Here is a 19,292-nt window from a genome sequence, read left to right as displayed (position 1 = left end):
ATCTAGCCTGCCCAATCCCTTCAGAATGTTATATGTTTCTATAAGATCCCCTCTCATCCTTCTAAATTCCAGTGCATTTAAGCCCAGTCGATGCATTCTTTCATCATATGTCAAGGAATTAAGTCCTATGCCACTGAATGGTCGGGTGCTGGGCAGTGTTATTAGAGCAGAGGGATCCTTGGGTACAGGTATATAGTTCCCTGAATTTCATATCACAAGTAGACAGGGTGGTAAAGAAGTATTTTGGTGCATTGGCCTTCATCAGTCAGGGAATTGGGTATAGAAATTGGAACATTATGCTACAGTTGTACAAAATGTTGGTGAGTAAACATTTGGAGTACTGTGCAGTTTTGGTCATCCTACTATTAGAAGGATGTTGTTGAGTTAGAAAGAGTGCAGAGCAGATTTACGAGGATCTTGCCAGGACCTGGCGGCCTGAGCTTCTGAAAGAGATGGGGAAAGATAGGACTGAATTCCTTGGAGCACAGGGTGATCTTATGGTAGTGTTTAAAATCATGATGAGAGTTGATTGGGTGAATGCATACTTTTACGCAGGGTAGGGAAATAAAGAACCCGAGGGCATAGGTTTAAGGTGAGGGGAGAATGATTTACAGATGCTCCCCGACTGACGATGCTTCGAAGTAAGATATTTCGACTTTTCAATGGTGCCAACGCTGGGCAATGGCATCGACTTGTAGTTCGCTTCCGGCCACATGATCAGGAGTATTAAATGCATTACGACGTACGATATTTTCGGTTGCAATGGGTTTATCGGAACGTAATCCCATTGTAAGTTGAGGGGCACCGGTAATAGGAACCTGAGGGGCAACTTGTTCACTTAGAAGGTGGTGGGTAAATGGAACGAGTTGCCAGAGGGGGTAGTTGAGACAGGTACTAGAACAACATTTAAAAAGTAATAATTTGGACAGATACTTGGAATGGAATGGTTTAGAGAGATATGAGGCAAATGGCTCTCGCTTCGATAAGGTATCTTGGCCAGCATGCACGAGTTGGGCCAAATGGTCTGTTTCCATGCTGTATGACTATGATCCTATCTGTAGTATATTATACTTAACAGGCTTTACACCTCCACCAATTGACTAATTACGTAGAAGATTAAGAATATTGCCTACTTTCACCCAGAGTCTTTTGCAGAAGGTCAAGTTTTGCTTGCAGTTTGGTGATCAGGTTTCTGCCTTCAAAATACTCTTTCAGTTTCTAAGAAAATAACAGGAAAACAATCGTGAGCTATCGCCAAAAGCAGCAAGCGATTTATGATGTGCTGAATGCCCTTTTGTGTTCATTGTCCTATCCTAACGTTGCACCGCAAGCTTTGGGAATTTCCTGATGGGATGTGGAACTCCCAACACTATAAGCCGGGGGTAGGGATAGGGGGGGATCACAAAGGCCCAAGCTTCTGGATAGGGACACACAGTGTAAATTCATAGAGGGGGATGCTTCAGCCCGAGTGGAAGGGGATGAACCTCTGATCAGCAACGTGCAGGTGCATTCCATGGAGGGAGGTGTACAAGGTCCCAATCATGGATGGGAGCAGGGATACATCGACCCAATCTGCAGAGGAGAATGCACAAGTCCCAGGCCAAAGGGAGGGATGGAGTCACCCTAACACTAACGACAATCTAACCCAGCCCCAACACGGAACACGCAGGCTCCAATGCTTGGCTAGAGACGCTTAGACTAGACTATGGAGAGCAACGCATGGGCCCCATTCCATAAAGGGGGAAGAGGCGTGGAGCCCAGGATCCAGCCCGGAGAGGGGGATGCACAAACTACAGACCACGGAAAGGTTCAATCTTTGGGCAATGATACACGGCACTCCAATCTAGAGAGAGGAACAATGGGACAGGAACACTGAGGCAGTGCAAGGAGAGGGAAGTACAAGCTCCAACCCATGGAGAGAAACCTGCAGACCCCAACCTACGGACGGGGATGCTGAGATCTCAATCCGTGGAGATAGAGACATGGAGTGATACAGTGTGGAAGCAGGCCCATCGGCCCAACTTGCCCACACCGCCCAACATGGACACATATTTCCTAATGACAGAGGAGGCCATCTTGGTTGCTTGAGTGCATGCCCGCTCACAGAGTCATCCAATCCCTCAATTAATGTTTCCATTCAACCTTTTGTCTCATAAAACTACCCCCCCCCATTTTTTTTCTTTCAGGTACACAATACCAGCAATTTTCAGAGGCTAATCAACCTAATTATGTACACATCTTTGGTATTTGGGAGGAAACTAGAATACCTGTGTGGGGGAAACCCACACAGTCAGGGAGGACACACACACACACACATATAGCGATGGTTGGGGTCGAACCTGGGCTGTCAGAGCTAAAAGGAATCAGTTCTCATGGCTCTGCTATAGCCACACACCTTTGTTGAAGTGACATCCCCAGGTAAATAAATGGCCTCAAGACAAAGTTTGCATCACAAAGTCATGTGAAGGTGTCATCATCATCCTAAGACTTTACCGTGAAGAGGAACTGCTCTGTCTCCTGCTGATTCGCTCGTCTCTTGGCAATGCTGGGCTTGCTCATGAACGTTTCCGAAAGAGTGGATTTGACGGACTCAGTGGAGTTAGTGTTCTGGAAGCAGTCGGCCACGTCAAAGTCCTCAATGGTGACAATATCCTGAATCGTTTGCAGTGTGGCTTCCATGGTCTTCTTCACCTGTGAAGACAAACCGAATGCTTTCAATCATGGAAGGAAATCCATTGCAGGACCCCTACCTGTTACTTACAGTTGGACAAGAAGACTCATTCTGGAAATACAGTCACACAGAAGCATTCTTTGTGCAGGAAGGAACTGTAGATGCTGGTTTACACCGAAGATAGACACAAAATCCTGGAGTAACTCAGCGGGGCAGGCAGCATCCCTGGAGAGAAGGAATGTCTGAAGAAGGGTCTCGACCCGAAACGTCACCCATTCCTTCTCTCCAGAGATGCTGACTGTCCCGCTGAGTTACTCCAGCATTTTGTGTCCATCTTCAGCAAAAATTATTTCATTGTTATCACTTACTATTTATTATTTGCATTCATTAGTTAGAAATAGTTAAATGGCTCGAAATACCCCAGAGTTGGAAGAGTGGAGGTTAAGCTTCGTAGGAAACTGCAAAGTCCAGAAGATATCTAAATAGAGTCAGTAACCACAGGAGTGTTTGTACACAAAATGCTGGAGTAACTCAGCAGGTCAGGCAGCATCTCAGGAGAGAAGGAATGGGCGACGTTTTGGGTCGAGACCCTTCTTCAGACTGATGTCAGGGGGGCGGGACAAAGGAAGGATATAGGTGGAGACAGGAAGATAGAGGGAGAACTGGGAAGGGGGAGGGGAAGGGAGGGACAGAGGAACTATCGCTGCTCCCTCTCTGTGATTTCTCCTGCCCTCCTACTCTTCTTTAGGTAGTTCCTCTGTCCCTCTCTTCCCCTCCTCCTTCCCAGTTCTCCCTCTATCTTCCTGTCTCCACCTATATCCTTCCTTTGTCCCGCCCCCCTGACATCAGTCTGAAGAAGGGTCTCGACCCGAAACGTCACCCATTCCTTCTCTCCTGAGATGCTGCCTGACCTGCTGAGTTACTCCAGCATTTTGTGAATAAATACCTTCGATTTGTACCAGCATCTGCAGTTATTTTCTTATACTACGGAGTGTTTGTACAAATTATTATGACTATTTTCAACTATTGTGAACAAACAGACCAAGGGAGTGAAAGGGCCATATAGTAAATGCCAAGTGTCTAAGTCAAAATAGCTCAGTCGGTGGTAACCAACATCGTTTCAGTTACAGCAGATCCTGTCTGATCAAATTCTTAAATATTTTTTAGGAAGTGACATCTAAAGTATACACTGGAAAGCTTCGATATAGTGAAGCCATTCTTCTTGAAAAACTTCTATGACACTCAGCATGAATGGTTGGCTTCAGAAATTTAAGGCAATGGAGGTCTGGGTAAAACTGGAATGTGGTAACAAATATTGAAAGAAGGAAGCAATTGAGTTTATTTTTAAAAAGACATGTAGTGCTGAAGAAACTCTCAGCGGGTCAGACTCTGGAGGACCTGAATATGCAGTGTTTGTAACTCCAGAGATGCTGCCTGACCCACCTCGAGAGATGTTGCCCGACCCGCCTCCAGAGATGCTGCCTGACCCACCTCCAGAGATGCTGCTTGACCCACCTCCAGAGATGCTGCCTGACCCACCTCCAGAGATGCTGCCTGACCCACCTCCAGAGATGCTGCCTGACCCACCTCCAGAGATGCTGCTTGACCCACCTCCAGAGATGCTGCCTGACCCACCTCCAGAGATGCTGCCTGACCCACCTCCAGAGATGCTGCCTGACCCACCTCCAGAGATGCTGCCTGACCCACCTATGGAGATGCTGCCCGATCCACCTCCAGAGATGCTGCCCGATCCACCTACGATGCTGCCTGACCCACCTCCAGAGATGCTGCCCGACCCACCTATGGAGATGCTGCCTGACCCACCTCCAGAGATGCTGCCTGACCCGCCTCCAGAGATGCTGCCTGACCCACCTATGGAGATGCTGCCTGACCCACCTCCAGAGATGCTGCCTGACCCGCCTCCAGAGATGCTGCCTGACCCACCTATGGAGATGCTGCCTGACCTACCTCCAGAGATGCTGCCTGACCCACCTCCAGAGATGCTGCCTGACCCACCTCCAGAGATGCTGCCTGACCCGCCTCCAGAGATGCTGCCTGACCCGCTGAGTTACTCCTGAATGGTGTCGGATTAGAAGGGGAGGTGCAACAAGACCTGGGTGTGCTTGTACATCAGTGACTGAAAGTAAGCATACAGGTACAGCAGGCAGTGAAGAAAGCTAATGGCATGTTGCCCTTCATTGCGAGAGGAATTGAGTTTAGGAGCAAGGAGGTCCTACTGCAGTTGAACAGGGCTCTGGTGAGACAGCACCTGGAGTATTGCGTGCAATTTTTGTCTCCTAATTTGAGGAAGGACATTCTTGCTATGGAGGGAGTGCAGCGTAGGTTCACCAGGTTAATTCCCAGTATGGCGGGACTGACATACGATGAAAGAATGGAGCGGCTGGGCTTGTATTCACTGTAATTTAGAAGGATGAGAGGGGATCTTCTAGAAACATATAATTTTCCTAGAGGATTGGACCTGGTAGATGCAGGAAAAATGTTCCCGATGTTGGGGGAGTCCAGAACCAGGGGTCACAGTTTAAGAATAATGGGTAGGTCATTTAGGACTGAGATGACGAAAAACTTTTTCACCCAGAGTGTTGTGAATCCGTGGAATTCTCTGCCACTGAAGACAGTTGGAGGCCAATTCACTGGATGTTTTCAAGAGAGTTAGATTTAGCTCTTAGGGCTAACGGGTTCAAGGGATATGGGGAAAAAGCAGGAATGGGGTACTGATTTTAGATGATCAGCCATGATCATATTGAATGGCGGTGCTGGCTCGAAGGGCCGAATGGCCTACTCCTGCACCTATTTTCTATGTTTCAATGCTCCATCTAAACTAGAACCCTCTGTCTGCTTTTGGCCCACATCCCTCTAAACCTACTCTATCCACGTACCTGCCTTTTTTTCCCCTAAAATGTTACGATAGGATATGACTCAACTATCTCCTCCGGCAGCTTGTTCCACACACTTACCTCCCTTTGTGTAAAAAAGTTACCCCTCCGGTTCCCATTAAACTGTTGCCCTTTCACCTTAAACCTATGTCCTCTGGTTCTCGATTCTCCAACTCTGCGTTCACCCGTTCTAGTTCTCTCATGATTTTGACCACCTCTATAGGATCACCTCTCATCATCCTGCGCTCCAAGGAATACACTCCCAGCCTGCTCAACCTCGCCCTATAACCCAGGCCCTCGGGTTCTGGCAACATCCTGATCAATCTTCTCTGAACACTTTCACGGTTGACATCTTTCCTATAACAAGGTGCCCAGAACTGAACACAATGCTCTAAATGTGGCCTCACCAACCAACATCTTATACAACTGTAACATTTCCTCGCAACGTCTATACTCAGTTCGCTGACTGATGAAGGCCAATGTGCCGAAAGCCTTCTTGATCACCCTGTCCAACTGTGACACCACTTTCACTGAACTATGTACCTGCACTCGTAGATCCCTCTGCTCCACAACACTCCCCAGAGTAGGTCCTGTCCATGTAAGACCTCCCAAAGTCTATTGAGTAAGGAAATCGAGAAACACTTCTCGACATCAGTATTATTTGGTGACGGAACTTCTCTCATGCAAATACATGCAAGTTCATTGAAATGTTCAAGGTTGAGACTGGGCAGGGTTTTATTGGAAAAGGATAACGAGGGATGTGGAATTAAATAGTCAGGATATAAATCAGCCCCAGTCTAAAGAAGGGTCTCGACCCGAAACATCACCCATTCCTTCTCTTCAGAGATTTTTCATATTTATTTTTCATATTATTCATATTTCAGATACAGCGCGGAAACAGGCCTTTTCGGCCCACCAAGTCCGCACCGCCCAGCGATCCCCGCACACTAACACTATCCTACACACACTAGGGACAATTAAAAAACAAAAACATTTACCCAGTCAATTAACCTACATACCTGTACGTCTTTGGAGTGTGGGAGGAAACCGAAGATCTCGGAGAAAACCCACGCAGGTCACGGGGAGAACGTACAAACTCCTTACAGTACAGATGTGGCCTGACCCACTTCTGGGGCTGTAGAGAGCATCCTGTCCGGCAACATTACAGTCTGGTTTGGGAACAGCTCTGCCCAGGACAGGATGGCCCTGCAAAGAGTAGTGCGTTCGGCAGAACGCACCATGGGAACTACACTCGTCCCCCTGCAGGACCTATACATCAGGAGGTGCAGATCCAGAGCAAGCAAGATCATGAGGGACCCCTACCACCCCAGCAACAGACTGTTCCAGCTGCTACGGTCAGGCAAGCGCCTCCGCTGTCACGCTGTGAAAACGGAGAGGATGAGACGGAGTTTCTTCCCACAGGCCATCAGGACTGTCAACTTTTATAACTCCAGAGACTAAATTTTGTCTACACTATTAGTAACTTTATTAACTTTATTTATATACTGTAACTGTAATTCTTTTTTGTGCACAATCCGCAGGCATTGCCACTTTCATTTCACAGCACATCGTGTATGTGTATGTGACAAATAATAAACTTGACTTGACTTGACCCGCTGAGTTACTCGAGCTTTCTGTGTCTATCTTCGGTTTAAACTGCAGTTCTTTCCTACACATGTAAATCAGCCATGATCTGATTAACTGGTGGAATGGGAGTTCGGCAGCACAAAATGAAAGGCCAGAGAAGTTTAGATTTTTCAGCCATAAAAGAGTGTGAATAAAACTTGGAGAAGATGAACTGATACAAAGTGGAGTAGAAAAGGTAAAGGTTGAGTGATTATTCTGTTCATCCAAAACCACAGATAAAGTCTAAAAATAAAAGTCTAAAGTAAAAAGCTTAAATTAAAAAAAGGCAAGACAGTGATGCAGTGGTAGAGTTGATGCCTCACAGCGTCAGAGACCTGGGTTCGATCCTGACTACAGGTGCTGTCTGTACAGAGTTTGTACGTTCTCCCTGTGACTGCGTGGGTTTCCTCTGGAAGCTCCTCTTTCCTCCCACACTCCAAAGACGTAGAGGATCGCAGATTAATTGGCTGCAGTAAGTTGTAAAATTGTCCCGAAGGTGCAGGATAGTGCTAGTATATGGAGTAATCACTGACTGACGTGGACTTGGTGGGCTGAAGGGCCTGTTTCCTCACTGTATCTCTACAGTCTAAAGATGCGGGTACCAAGTCAGAGAGCTTTGGGCTGGTGTCAGGAAGCACCTGTTCACATAGAAGACAAATGTTCACTTTCGATGGAATCAAATGGCACACTGCATTTCCCAGCAAATGTTTGCTTTGATCCCACTGACCTCTGCCCACGTAGGTCTGGGCTTGAGAGTTTAATTCAGCTGGTTTTACATGTAGCCCGTGTAGGAAGGAACTGCAGATGCCGGTTTAAACCGAAGATAGACACAAAATGCTGGAGTAACTCAGCGGGACAGGCAACATCTCTGGAGAGATGCATGTTAGTCAGCATGAACAAGTTGGGCCGAACGGCTCGTTAACCCACCATATGACTCTTTGGCTTTATGAAAAGAATGAAAGGGTTAAAATCTGACAGTGGATTTAGTCAACTTTGTTCTTGCCCCTCCAGCAATAAAGAGAGACGGACACAAAGGTTCAGTTAGCAGCCTGAAGAAGGGTCTCGACCCGAAACGTCCCCCATTCCTTCTCTCCAGAGATGCTGCCTGTCCCGCTGAGTTACTCCAGCATTTTTGTGTCTGTCTTCGGCTTATATGTAGCCCATTCAGCCACGAGGAGAAGCCTCCCAGCAATGCATGGGGTCAGTTGCATGAAGCAACCCAGTCAATGGGTCTGCCATTTGACAGCAGCTATACCGAGCAACACACCTCCTCGTTCTCAATCTTCAGAGTCGCCAGTCTGGACTGGAGTTTCTGGCACCGCAGGACCAATTCTCCTTGCACTGGCTGCTGAGCACACAGGTGAGAAACCTGTACAGTAAAAAAAGACAGCACTTCATGTTGGTGATAATGGGAAGCAGAGACCCTCACAAAACATAAACCTGCAGCTGAATGAATAAATGAATGAATGAATGAATGAATGAATGAATGAATGATACTTTATTGCCGCATGAGACGAGTCACAGTGAGATTTTGTTTTGCATGCCCAAGGTATGCAAAGAGTGGCCACATAAAGGGCACTGACAAAGTTACAAAGTATCCCACACCGGGTCCTCCTTTGTTCTCCTCCACCCCCACCCCCCATGACAGTCCCCCCACACCGGGAACAAGAAGCAATTGGCACCTCATTTCAACCCAAAGCTGTGAATAAACAAATGTCTCCATTCAACAAAAGAACGACATTGAACTTGAGGGAATGCTTGGGAAACTGCAACGGTTTTGATAATTTCCTTTCCCTTGGTATGTGAGGTATCAAGCAATGACTGGTGGTTCCCTTGTTCTTAATGGGTGTGTTGTTCCAGGTTGCCACACAATTGGGTGTTCCTAATCAAATTCCAAATAGACACTGTCGTACAAACCTCCCACTATGTAGCACTGAAATTGATTTTGAGGATTTTCTTGCATTTTTCTCGCAGGGTGTCAACCTTGTTGCCAAACGTGGAATTAATTGCAGATTTGTGAGTTGTGAAGTTAGTTTGTGCTTTCTTCTCAAACCACAATTTCACACAGAGCTCTCGGATTTGGTGTTGGTCATGCCGGTCGGTGTTGGCAAGAGATGAGGTCTGTAACAAGTCTGCACGGCACAGTGGCGCAGCGGTAGAGACCCGGGCTCGATCATGGCTATGGGTGCTGTCTGTAGGGACTTTGTACATTCTTGCTATTGAGGGCGTGCAACGTAGGTTTACTAGGTTAATTCCCGGAATGGTGGGACTATCATATGTTGAAAGACTGGAGCGACTAAGCTTGTATACCCAGGAATTTAGAAGGATGAGAGGAGATCTTATCGAAACGTATAAGATTATTAAGGGGTTGGACACGTTAGAGGCAGCAAACATGTTCCCAATGTTCGGGGAGTCCAGAACCAGGGGCCACAGTTTAAGAATAAGGGGTAGGCCATTTAGAACTGAGATGAGGAAAAACTTTTTCAGTCAGAGAGTTGTGAATCTGTGGAATTCTCTGCCTCAGAAGGCATTGGAGGCCAATTCTCTGAATGCATTCAAGAGAGAGCTAGATAGAGCTCTTAAGGATAGCGGAGTCAGGGGGTATGGGGAGAAGGCAGGAACGGGGTACTGATTGAGAATGGCGGTGCTGGTTCGAAGGGCCAAATGGCCTCCTCCTGCACCTGTTGTCTATTGTTCTCCCCATGATGGCTGTGGGTTTTGTCCGGGATCTCCGGTTACCTCCCACACTCCAAAGACGTAGGTTAATTGTCCCTAGTGTGTGTGTAGTTTAGTTTAAAGATAGAGCGCAGAAACAGGCCCCTAGGCGTGCCGAGTCTGCACCAACTAGCGATCCCCGCACATTAACACGATCCTACACACACTAGGGACAATTTACATTTATACCAAGCCAATTAACCTACAAACCTCTACATCTTTGGAGTGTGGGAGGAAACCGAAGATCTCAGAGAAACCCATGCACGTACAAACTCCGTACAGACAGCACCCGTAGTCAGGATCGAACCTGGGTCTCTGGCACTGCAAGGCAGCAACTCTACCGCTGCGCCACCGTGCTGCCTAGACCTGTCACAAACCTGCAGGATAGTGTTAGTGTGCGGGGATCGCTGGTCGGAGCGGACTCAGTGGGACGAAGGGCCTACTTCCCTGCTGTATCTCCAAAACTAAAACAATATTAACATACTAAGGGTGCAGGTCTATCAGAAATAATGTGGTGGTCCCTGGGGATCAGGCCATTCCTAGAGTCAGTCCCCCTCGGCACTTGGCGGACAGGCTACGGGGTTTATACTCAGGCTGTTTGGGGGAGTGGTTGATCCCTGCGGTGGAACTCGGTGTGAGTGGATGCTCACAACCAGAATAAAGAACTTCCTCAACCTGCCTTGCGTCCAGCCTTGGTCTGGCCTCGGCCAGGCCACTACAATAACATGCTTGTTGCTTACTAACCAGCAGGGCCTTGAGATGGAGCTTAAAACTGTATACTGACCTCATCGCCCATGTGCGGCTGAAAATCAAACTTTGGCGGCAGACAGAAGACGGTGTGGTACAGCTCCATCAGGCGCTGTTTGTCGTTGGTGGCATCCAGGCTGTCGATGGCATTTTCAATGATCTCCAGCCCTTCGTGCTTGGATTGTTCAACATTAATCTCAGCCGAAAGAAATGTCCTCATTGCCCGGTTCACACTGGCATGGTACCCAAGGTCACAGCACTAAAATAGAGAGCAGAAATTAGATTTGCTGCCAGACTGATCCCAAAATACGAAAACAGGAAAATCAATGACCAGGATTTGCAGATGTTCAGATAAGCTGAGAAGGTCACCACAAATGTACCATTAGACCATGACTTCGATTGATAAATGACGAGTTTTAGAGCTTGACAATTTTTGATCTTTCTCTGTAATATTGATGAGATTTCAGCGCTCAATTTATTAGGGATACACGACAAAGGTTTCAATGCTTCTAGAGGGAACAGGAGGCATTTTACTAAAATTGTGCTTGGGGATGAGGAACTCTTAGTTGTAAGGTATTTATTCACAAAATGCTGCAGTAACTCAGCAGGTCAGGCAGCATCTCGGGAGAGAAGGAATGGGTGACGTTTCAGGTCGAGACCCTTCTTCAGTCTGAAGAAGGGTCTCGACCCGAAACGTCACCCATTCCTTCTCTCCCGAGATGCTGCCTGACCTGCTGAGTTACTCCAGCATTTTGTGAATAAACACCTTTGATTTGTACCAGCATCTGCAGTTATCTTCTTATACTCTTAGTTGTAAGGAACGCCTGGAAATGTTAGGATTGCTCTTCTTTGAGAAGAGAATGTTAAAAGGAGGTTTGAGATAACATCCCACATCTTCTCTGAACCGTTTCATCTTATTAGCGAGCTCTGGATATTCATGGCAGGGCCACCATTTATTGCCTGTTCCTAATTTCCTTTAACGTCGGAGGTGAGCCGGCCTCTCGGCCTACTGCAGGCCTTGAAAGTGAAGATATTCCAACAGCCAGTGGTTATGCAACTTCTGAAAAAACTGCAGATGCAAATTCAAAAGTGAATTGGATAAATACTTTTTTTTCTGTAGGGAATGATTAGGGAATTAAAGGGAGTCATGAGAGAGCTCCATCAAAGAGGCTCTTTTCATGCAGTTTTGTTCACCGATTCTGGTGTAATCCATCCAGCAATCACTATCTCACGACAAGCTGCTATTCTGGAGGAGGACACAAAATGCTGGAGTAACTCAGCGGGTCAGGCAACATCTCCGGAGAGAAGGAATGGGTGACGTTTCAGGGCGGGACCACCCCCTCCCTTGACATCAGTCTGAAGAAGGGTCTTGACCCGAAACGTCACCAATTCCTTCTCTCCAGAGATGCTGCCTGAGCCGCTGAGTTACTCCAGCATTTTGTGTCTGCCTTCGATTTAAACCAGCATCTGCACTTTTCTTTCTGCTATCCTGGAGGTGTCGGGGAGAAAGACGAGCCCTCAGATTTCCAACAATGCTGAAATCATGTGTATCCGTTTCCAACTTCATTGAAAATATGAATAGCCAATAACCGTTGCAAAATATTTAACCTTGAGTATTAGCCGCAAAGCTAGGGAAGTGACTTCTTGCCCCTTTGATTTTGTGCTTCCATTCAATTAGACCATGCAATTGTCTCAGAACAAGATCAATGAATCTTAGTTTGACACTTTCAGTTAAAGCCCTTCCTCAACATCTTTTGGGCAAGTGTCCCAGATTTCCTGTAGCTTTTCTCCACAGCACTATTTCCTGACTTCTCAGAACAGAATATCATAAAAGCTGGAGATGATGAAAATCTGAAATAGTTAAGGAAAACACTGCAACTCCTCACAAGTCAACAACATCTGCAAAAAGGGGAACAGTTCTGACAACTGTGTCTTGGACTTGAAACATTGACCACTTCTCTTTCCATGGATGCCGTCTGACCTTGATTGTTTGTGGCATTTTCTGATCGTACAACACCCCTGAATGGCCTGATTCAAATGTTAAGATCGTGGCCTTTTGTTCTGACAATCATAGAAGAAATTGTTTATTCCTATTTAAACTATGAGCTGTTTTCAGTGGTCAGTAAACTTTTCAGACTTTATTGCTGAAGGGCGAAGAGCACAGTTGACCCTTTCAGATTTTAACCCTTTCAGCTTTTTCATAAAGCCATACAGTGTGTTAATAGGCCCACCTGCCCACACAAACCAACATGCCCCATCTACTCTAGTCCCACCTGCCCACACTGACCAACATGCCCCATCTACTCTAGTCCCACCTGCCCACACCGACCAACATGCCCCATCCACACTAGTCCCACCTGCCCACACCAACCAACATGCCCCATCTACACTAGTCCCACCTGCCCACACCGACCAACATGCCCCATCTACACTAGTCCCACCTGCCCACACCAACCAACATGCCCCATCTACACTAGTCCCACCTGCCCACACCAACCAACATGCCCCATCCACATTAGTCCCACCTGCCCACACCGGCCAACATGCCCCATCTACACTAGTCCCACCTGCCCACACCGACCAACATGCCCCATCTACACTAGTCCCACCTGCCCACACCGGCCAACATGCCCCATCTACTCTAGTCCCACCTGCCCACACCGGCCAACATGCCCCATCTACACTAGTCCCACCTGCCCACACTGGCCAACATGCCCCATCTACACTAGTCCCACCTGCCCACACTGACCAACATGCCCCATCTTCACGAGTTCCACCTGCCCACACCGACCAACATGCCCCATCTTCACGAGTCCCACCTGCCCACACCGACCAACATGCCCCATCTACACTAGTCCCACCTGCCCACACCGACCAACATGCCCCATCTTCACTAGTCCCACCTGCCTGTGTTTGGCCCATATCCTTCTAAACCTATCCTATCCATGTACCTGCCCAAGTGCCTTTTAAAATTTGTGATAGTATCTGCCTCAACTTCATCCTCTTGCCAACCCACCACCCTTTATATAACAGATTCCTTTTAAACCATTCCCCCCTCACCTATCTGTCCTATGGTTCTTGATTCCCCTACTTTGGGTAAAATACTTCATATTCCTGTGTTTCAATGAATAAAGTCCTAGCCTGCTCAACCTCTCCTTATAGGTCAGGCCCTGGAGCCCTGGCACCATCTTCATAATCCTTTTTGCGCTCTTTCCAGCTTAACAACATCTTTCCTGTAACAGGGTGACCAAAACTGAACACAATACTCCAAATGTTTCCTCACCAATGTCTTTTACAACTGTAACATAACCTCCTATCTTCTATACTCAATACACTGACTGATGGAAGTCCAATGTGCCAAAAGCCTTCTTGACTACCCCATTAACCTGTGACGCTACTTTAAAGGTACCTGCGCTCCTAGATCCCGCTGTTCTACAACACTCCCCAGAGCCGTGCCATTCACTGTGTAGTTCCTGCCCTAGTTAGACTTCCCAAAATGCAACACCTCGCACTTATCTGTATTAAGCTCCATTCTCCATTCCTCAGCCCACCTGTCCAACCGATCACGACCCTGCTGCAATGTTTGACAACCATCTTCACTATCTGCAATGCCACAAACTTGCTGATCAAGCTTTGTACATCCTCATCCAAATCGTTGATATAAACCACAAACAGTAAAGGACCCAGCACTGATCCCTGAGGCACACCACTAGTCATAGGCCTCCTGTCTGAAAAACAACCTTCCACTTTCCTCCCTGTGCTTCCTTCCATGAAGCCAATTGTCTCTCCAGCCAGCGAGCTCTCTCTGGATACCATGCCACCCAGACTTCCAGGGCAGACCCCCAGAAGGAATCTTTTGAGGAAGTTAAAAGATTAGAAAGGAGATACATTGTCTAGGAAAGTTAGTAAACTGGCTCACATCAAGTAGATCAGACAGATCACGGATGTAGTACTTAAAGACAGAGCTGTTGGTGGCTTCCATTACCAAGATGTATTCATTTCGTGCCTTGATTGCTTTGAGTTTATTTTCAGTGTATTTTGCCTGACGCTGTGAGAAAAAGAAAAGCAAAAAATTAAACTCCAATACACAGTGCAAGGCTGAGAAGCATTTTATAAAATTGCTAAATTCAAGAGCTTTAACCAATAATCACTGTCTGGGTAGGGATTCTTAGGCCGGAATTTCAAACTCAGGACTCAGTTGGGCATCATAACTATAAACAAACCCAGTCATACTCAACAGATATATTATCGTCCGCCTGTTATAGGGTCATACAATCTGGAAACAGACCTCCAGCCCAGCTCGGCGACCAAGATGCCCCACCTACACTAGTCCCACCTGCCCACATTTGGCCCAAATCCCTCTCAACCTTTTCTATCCCATGAACATGAATGAATGAATGATACTTAATTATCATATGTGACCTGCTGAAGAGAAAAAGACATTCTGGCCTTCCATCACAGTGAAGAGGTGACTGGAGGAGACTCACTGGGATGGATGTTTCTTTTGTTTGGTGTTGGTTTATGATTGTATGTGTTATTGCATATTTTTATTGCTTATTTTTATTGGTCTTATTGTTGGACTGCGGGTAATTTTTCATTTCACTGCACATTCATGTGTATGTGACAAATAAATTGACTATTGACTGTCACAGTGACATTCTTTGTTTTGTGTACACGTGTGCAATAGAGCATGGACAAAGTCACAAAATGTTCAATGTAGCCCCCTGCCCCTCTTCATTCTGGCCACTCCCCCCTTCACGCAGGGTCCCTCTTTGCTCTCTCAGTGGTGCGGTCGAGTGGTGTCCAACCTCCGTCACTCACATGGGCCGGTTGAGGCCACACTTGGGAGTACAGCGCTAGGTTATGGTCACCCTCGCTCCCGGTCCCCCCTCGCTCCTGGTAGTGTGGGTCCCTCAATGCTCTTGGTGGCGTGTTTCCCATCACCGCCAGTGGCTCCGGGCTGGTTTGGAGTTTGTGATGGGCTAGCCTCAGTCATCGGTCGCCAGAGGGCGATCCTCAGTCCTCTGAACGTGGCGGGCGGGTCCTCCGTCGTCAGTCCACTGCGGCCAACCGGGCCTGCTGGCCAGGGCACTACCAGCGTGCGGATTGCATGTCCAAATGTCTTCAAAATACTGACATAGTAGCTGCCTCAACTACTTCCCCCGGAAGCTTGTTCCTGAAACCCACCACCCGATGTGAAAAAGTTACCTTTCACATTCCTATCAGGTTGCCCCCAAGGTTCCTACTGGGCTGGCACAGCCGGGTGGGCTGCTGCCTCACAGCGCCAGATACCCAGATTCGATCCTGACCGTGGGTGCGGTCGGTCTAAGTGGAGTTTGCACGTTCTCCCTTTGTGATTGTGCTCAGGTTTCTTCCCATGTACCACAGATGTGCAGGTTTGTAGGTTAATTGTCCTCTCTAAATTGTCCCCTGGTTAGTAAGCAATGGGATGACTTTGAACTCGTGTGAAGGGGTGGTCTATGGTCAGCGTGGACTCGGTGGGCCGAATGGCATGTTTCCATGCTGTATCTCTAAAACTGAAACTAAACGGTTCCTTTTTCACCTTAAACCTATGATCCCTGGTTATTGATTCCCCCCCCCCCCCCCCGTCTCGAGTAGAAAACTCTGTGCATTTATCCTGTCCAGTTTTAGTTTGAGTTTTAAAGATACCACATATCTTTCAGCCCACTGAGTCCGCACAGAACAGTGATCCTGTTGCTAGTTTTATCCTACAGATTAGGAACAATTTGCAGAAGCCAATTAACCTACAAACCTGCACATCTTTGAAATGTGGGGGGAAACTGGAACACCCGGACAAAGCCCAAGCAGTCACAGGGAGAACGTACAAACTCCAGACAGACAAGCACCCCTAGTCAGGATGGATCCCGGGTCTCTGGCACTGTGAGGCAAGAGCTCTACCACTGCTTCACTGTGCTGGCCTTTCTGTCATGATCTTATACACCTCTGTAAGATCGCCCTTCAGCCTCCTGCACTACTGGGAATAAAGTCCTAGTCTGCCACATCTCTCCCTGTAGCTCAGGCCCTCAAGTCCTGGCAATATCTTCAGAAATCTTCTCTGCACTCTTTCCAGTTTAATGATATCCCTCCAATGGCACGGTGACTAAAACTGAACATACAACTCTAAATGCGGCCTCATCAACATCTTGTACAACTGTAACATAACATCCCAACTTCGATACTCAGTATGTGTAGGAAGGAACTGCAGATGCTGGCTTACATGAAAATAGACACCAAAAGCTGGAATAACTCAGAAGGTCAAGCAGCATCTGAGGAGAAAAGGAATGGATGACGTTTCAGGGGGTCGAAATCCTTCTAAATCCTTCTTCAGACATCCTGGTTGATAAAGGCATAAAGGCGAGGAAGTTCTCTAACTTTAGCTGCATCACCTGTTCTTCATGCCTCTATAATTCTAAGTATGGGATGTATGTTTGACGGCATTGGGCCTGTACTCGCTGGAGTTTAGAAGGATGAGGGGGGGGGGAACGAACCTCATTGAAACGTACCGAATAGTGGAAGGCCTGGATAGAGTGGATGTACAGTGTATGTTTCCACTAGTGGGAGAGTCTAGAACTAGAGGTTATATCCTCAGAATTAAAGGACGTTCCTTTTGGAAGGAGATGAGGAAGAATTTCTTTACTCAAAGGATGGTGAACCTGTGGAATTCTTTGCCACAGAAGGCTGTGGAGGCCGTCAGTGGATATTTTTAAGGCAGAGATACAGTGCCCTGCGTAATGTTTGGGACAAAGACTCATCATTTATTTATTTGCCTCTGTACTCCACAATTTGAGATTTGTAATAGACAAAAATCACATGTGGTTAAAGTGCACATTGTCAGATTTTATTAAAGGCCATTTTTATACATTTTGGTTTCACCATGTAGAAATTACAGCTGTGTTTATACATAGTCCCCCAATTTCAGGGCACCATAATGTTTGGGACACATGGTTTCACAGGTGTTTGTCATTGCTCAGGTGCGTTTAAATGCCTCCTTAATGCAGGTATAAGAGAGCTCTCGGCATCTACTCTTTCCTCCAGTCTTTCCATCACCTTTGGAAACATTTATTGCTGTTTATCAAGAAGAGGACCAAAGTTGTGCCAATGAAAGTCAAAGAAGCCATTAAGAGACTGAGAAACAAGAATAAAACTGTTAAGAGATATCAGCCAAACCTTAGCCTTACCAAAATCATCTGTTTGGAACATCATTAAGAAGAAAGAGAGCACTGGTGAGCTGACTGATCACAAAGGGACTGGCAGGCCAAGGAAGACCTCCACAGCTGATGACAGAAGAATTCTCTCTAAAATAAAGAAAAATCCCCAAACACTTGTCCGACAGATCAGAAACACTCTTCAGGAGTCAGGTGTGGATTTGTCAATGACCACTGTCCGCAGAAGACTTCATGAATAGAAATACAGAGGCTACACTGCAAGATGCAAACCACTGATTAGCCGCAAAAATAGGATGGCCGGGTTACAGTTTGCCAAGAAGTACTTAAAAGTGCAACCACATTTCTGAAAAAAGGTCTTGTGGACAGATGAGACGAAGATGAACTTATATCAGAGTGATGGCAAGAGCAAAGTATGGAGGAGAGAATGAACTGCCCAAGATCCAAAGCATACCACCTCATCTGTGAAACACGGTGGTGGGGGTGTTAAGGCCTGGGCATGTATGGTTGCTGAAGGTACTGGCTCACTTATCTTCATTGATGATACACCTGCTGATGGTAGTAGCATAATGATTTCTGAAGTGTATAGACACATCCTATCTGCTCAAGTTTAAACAAATGCCTCAAAACTCATTGGCCGGCTGTTCATTTTACAGCAAGACAATGATCCCAAACTTACTGCTAAAGCAACAAAGGAGTTTTTCAAAGCTAAAAAATAGTCAATTCTTGAGTGGCCAAGTCAATCACCCGATCTGAACCCAATTGAGCATGCCTTTTATGTGCTGAAGTGAAAACTGAAGGGGACTAGGCCCCAAAACAAGCATAAGCTAAAGATGGCTGCAATACAGGCCTGGCAGAGCATCACCAGAGAAGACTCCCGGCAACTGGTGATGTCCATGAATCGCAGACTTCAAGCAGTCATTGCATGCAAAGGATATGCAACAAAATACTAAACATGACTACTTTCATTTACATAATAATAATAACAATAATGATAAGCATTTATTTTATATAGCGCCTTTCCAGAAGCTCAAAGCGCTTACATAAACAATCAAACATAAAAACAAACAGACAAACTATCCTAACGGAGAAGCGGCTAATAAGCAACATTGACATTGACAATACATGACATTGCTGTGTCCCAAACATTATGGTGCCCTGAAATGGGGGGACTATGTATAAACACAGCTGTAATTTCTACATGGTGAAACCAAAATGTGTAAAAATGGCCTTTATTAAAATGTGACAATGTGCACTTTAACCACATGTGATTTTTTTTCTATTACAAATCTCAAATTGTGGAGTACAGAGGCAAATAAATAAATGATGGGTCTTTGTCCCAAACATTATGGAGGGCACTGTATATAGATTCTTGATTAGTACGGATGTCAGGGGTTATGGGGAGAAGGCAGGAGAATGGGGTTAGGAGGGAGAGATAGATCAGCCATGATTGAA

The 19,292-nt window shown here is 46.5% G+C and overlaps 1 protein-coding gene across 1 annotated transcript in view; it reads right to left on the bottom strand.

Annotated features, from left to right (window-relative positions):
- The window catches only part of srgap2 (SLIT-ROBO Rho GTPase activating protein 2), a 240,868-nt gene that overhangs the window by 57,202 nt on the left and 164,374 nt on the right, over positions 1-19,292 (bottom strand). The window contains exons 6-10 of the mRNA XM_078420528.1: positions 14,573-14,701; positions 10,691-10,912; positions 8,459-8,560; positions 2,494-2,691; positions 1,134-1,218 (exon numbers count right to left, since the gene is read on the bottom strand). Of these exons, the coding sequence (XP_078276654.1) occupies positions 1,134-1,218; positions 2,494-2,691; positions 8,459-8,560; positions 10,691-10,912; positions 14,573-14,701 (736 nt within the window). The remainder of the gene's footprint in view (positions 1-1,133; positions 1,219-2,493; positions 2,692-8,458; positions 8,561-10,690; positions 10,913-14,572; positions 14,702-19,292) is intronic.

Source organism: Rhinoraja longicauda, chromosome 24, assembly GCF_053455715.1.
Source record: "Rhinoraja longicauda isolate Sanriku21f chromosome 24, sRhiLon1.1, whole genome shotgun sequence".
Classification (NCBI taxonomy): Eukaryota; Metazoa; Chordata; class Chondrichthyes; order Rajiformes; family Arhynchobatidae; genus Rhinoraja; species Rhinoraja longicauda.
Note: the sequence above shows the minus strand (reverse complement) of the source record. Positions and strands in the feature narration are given on the sequence as shown.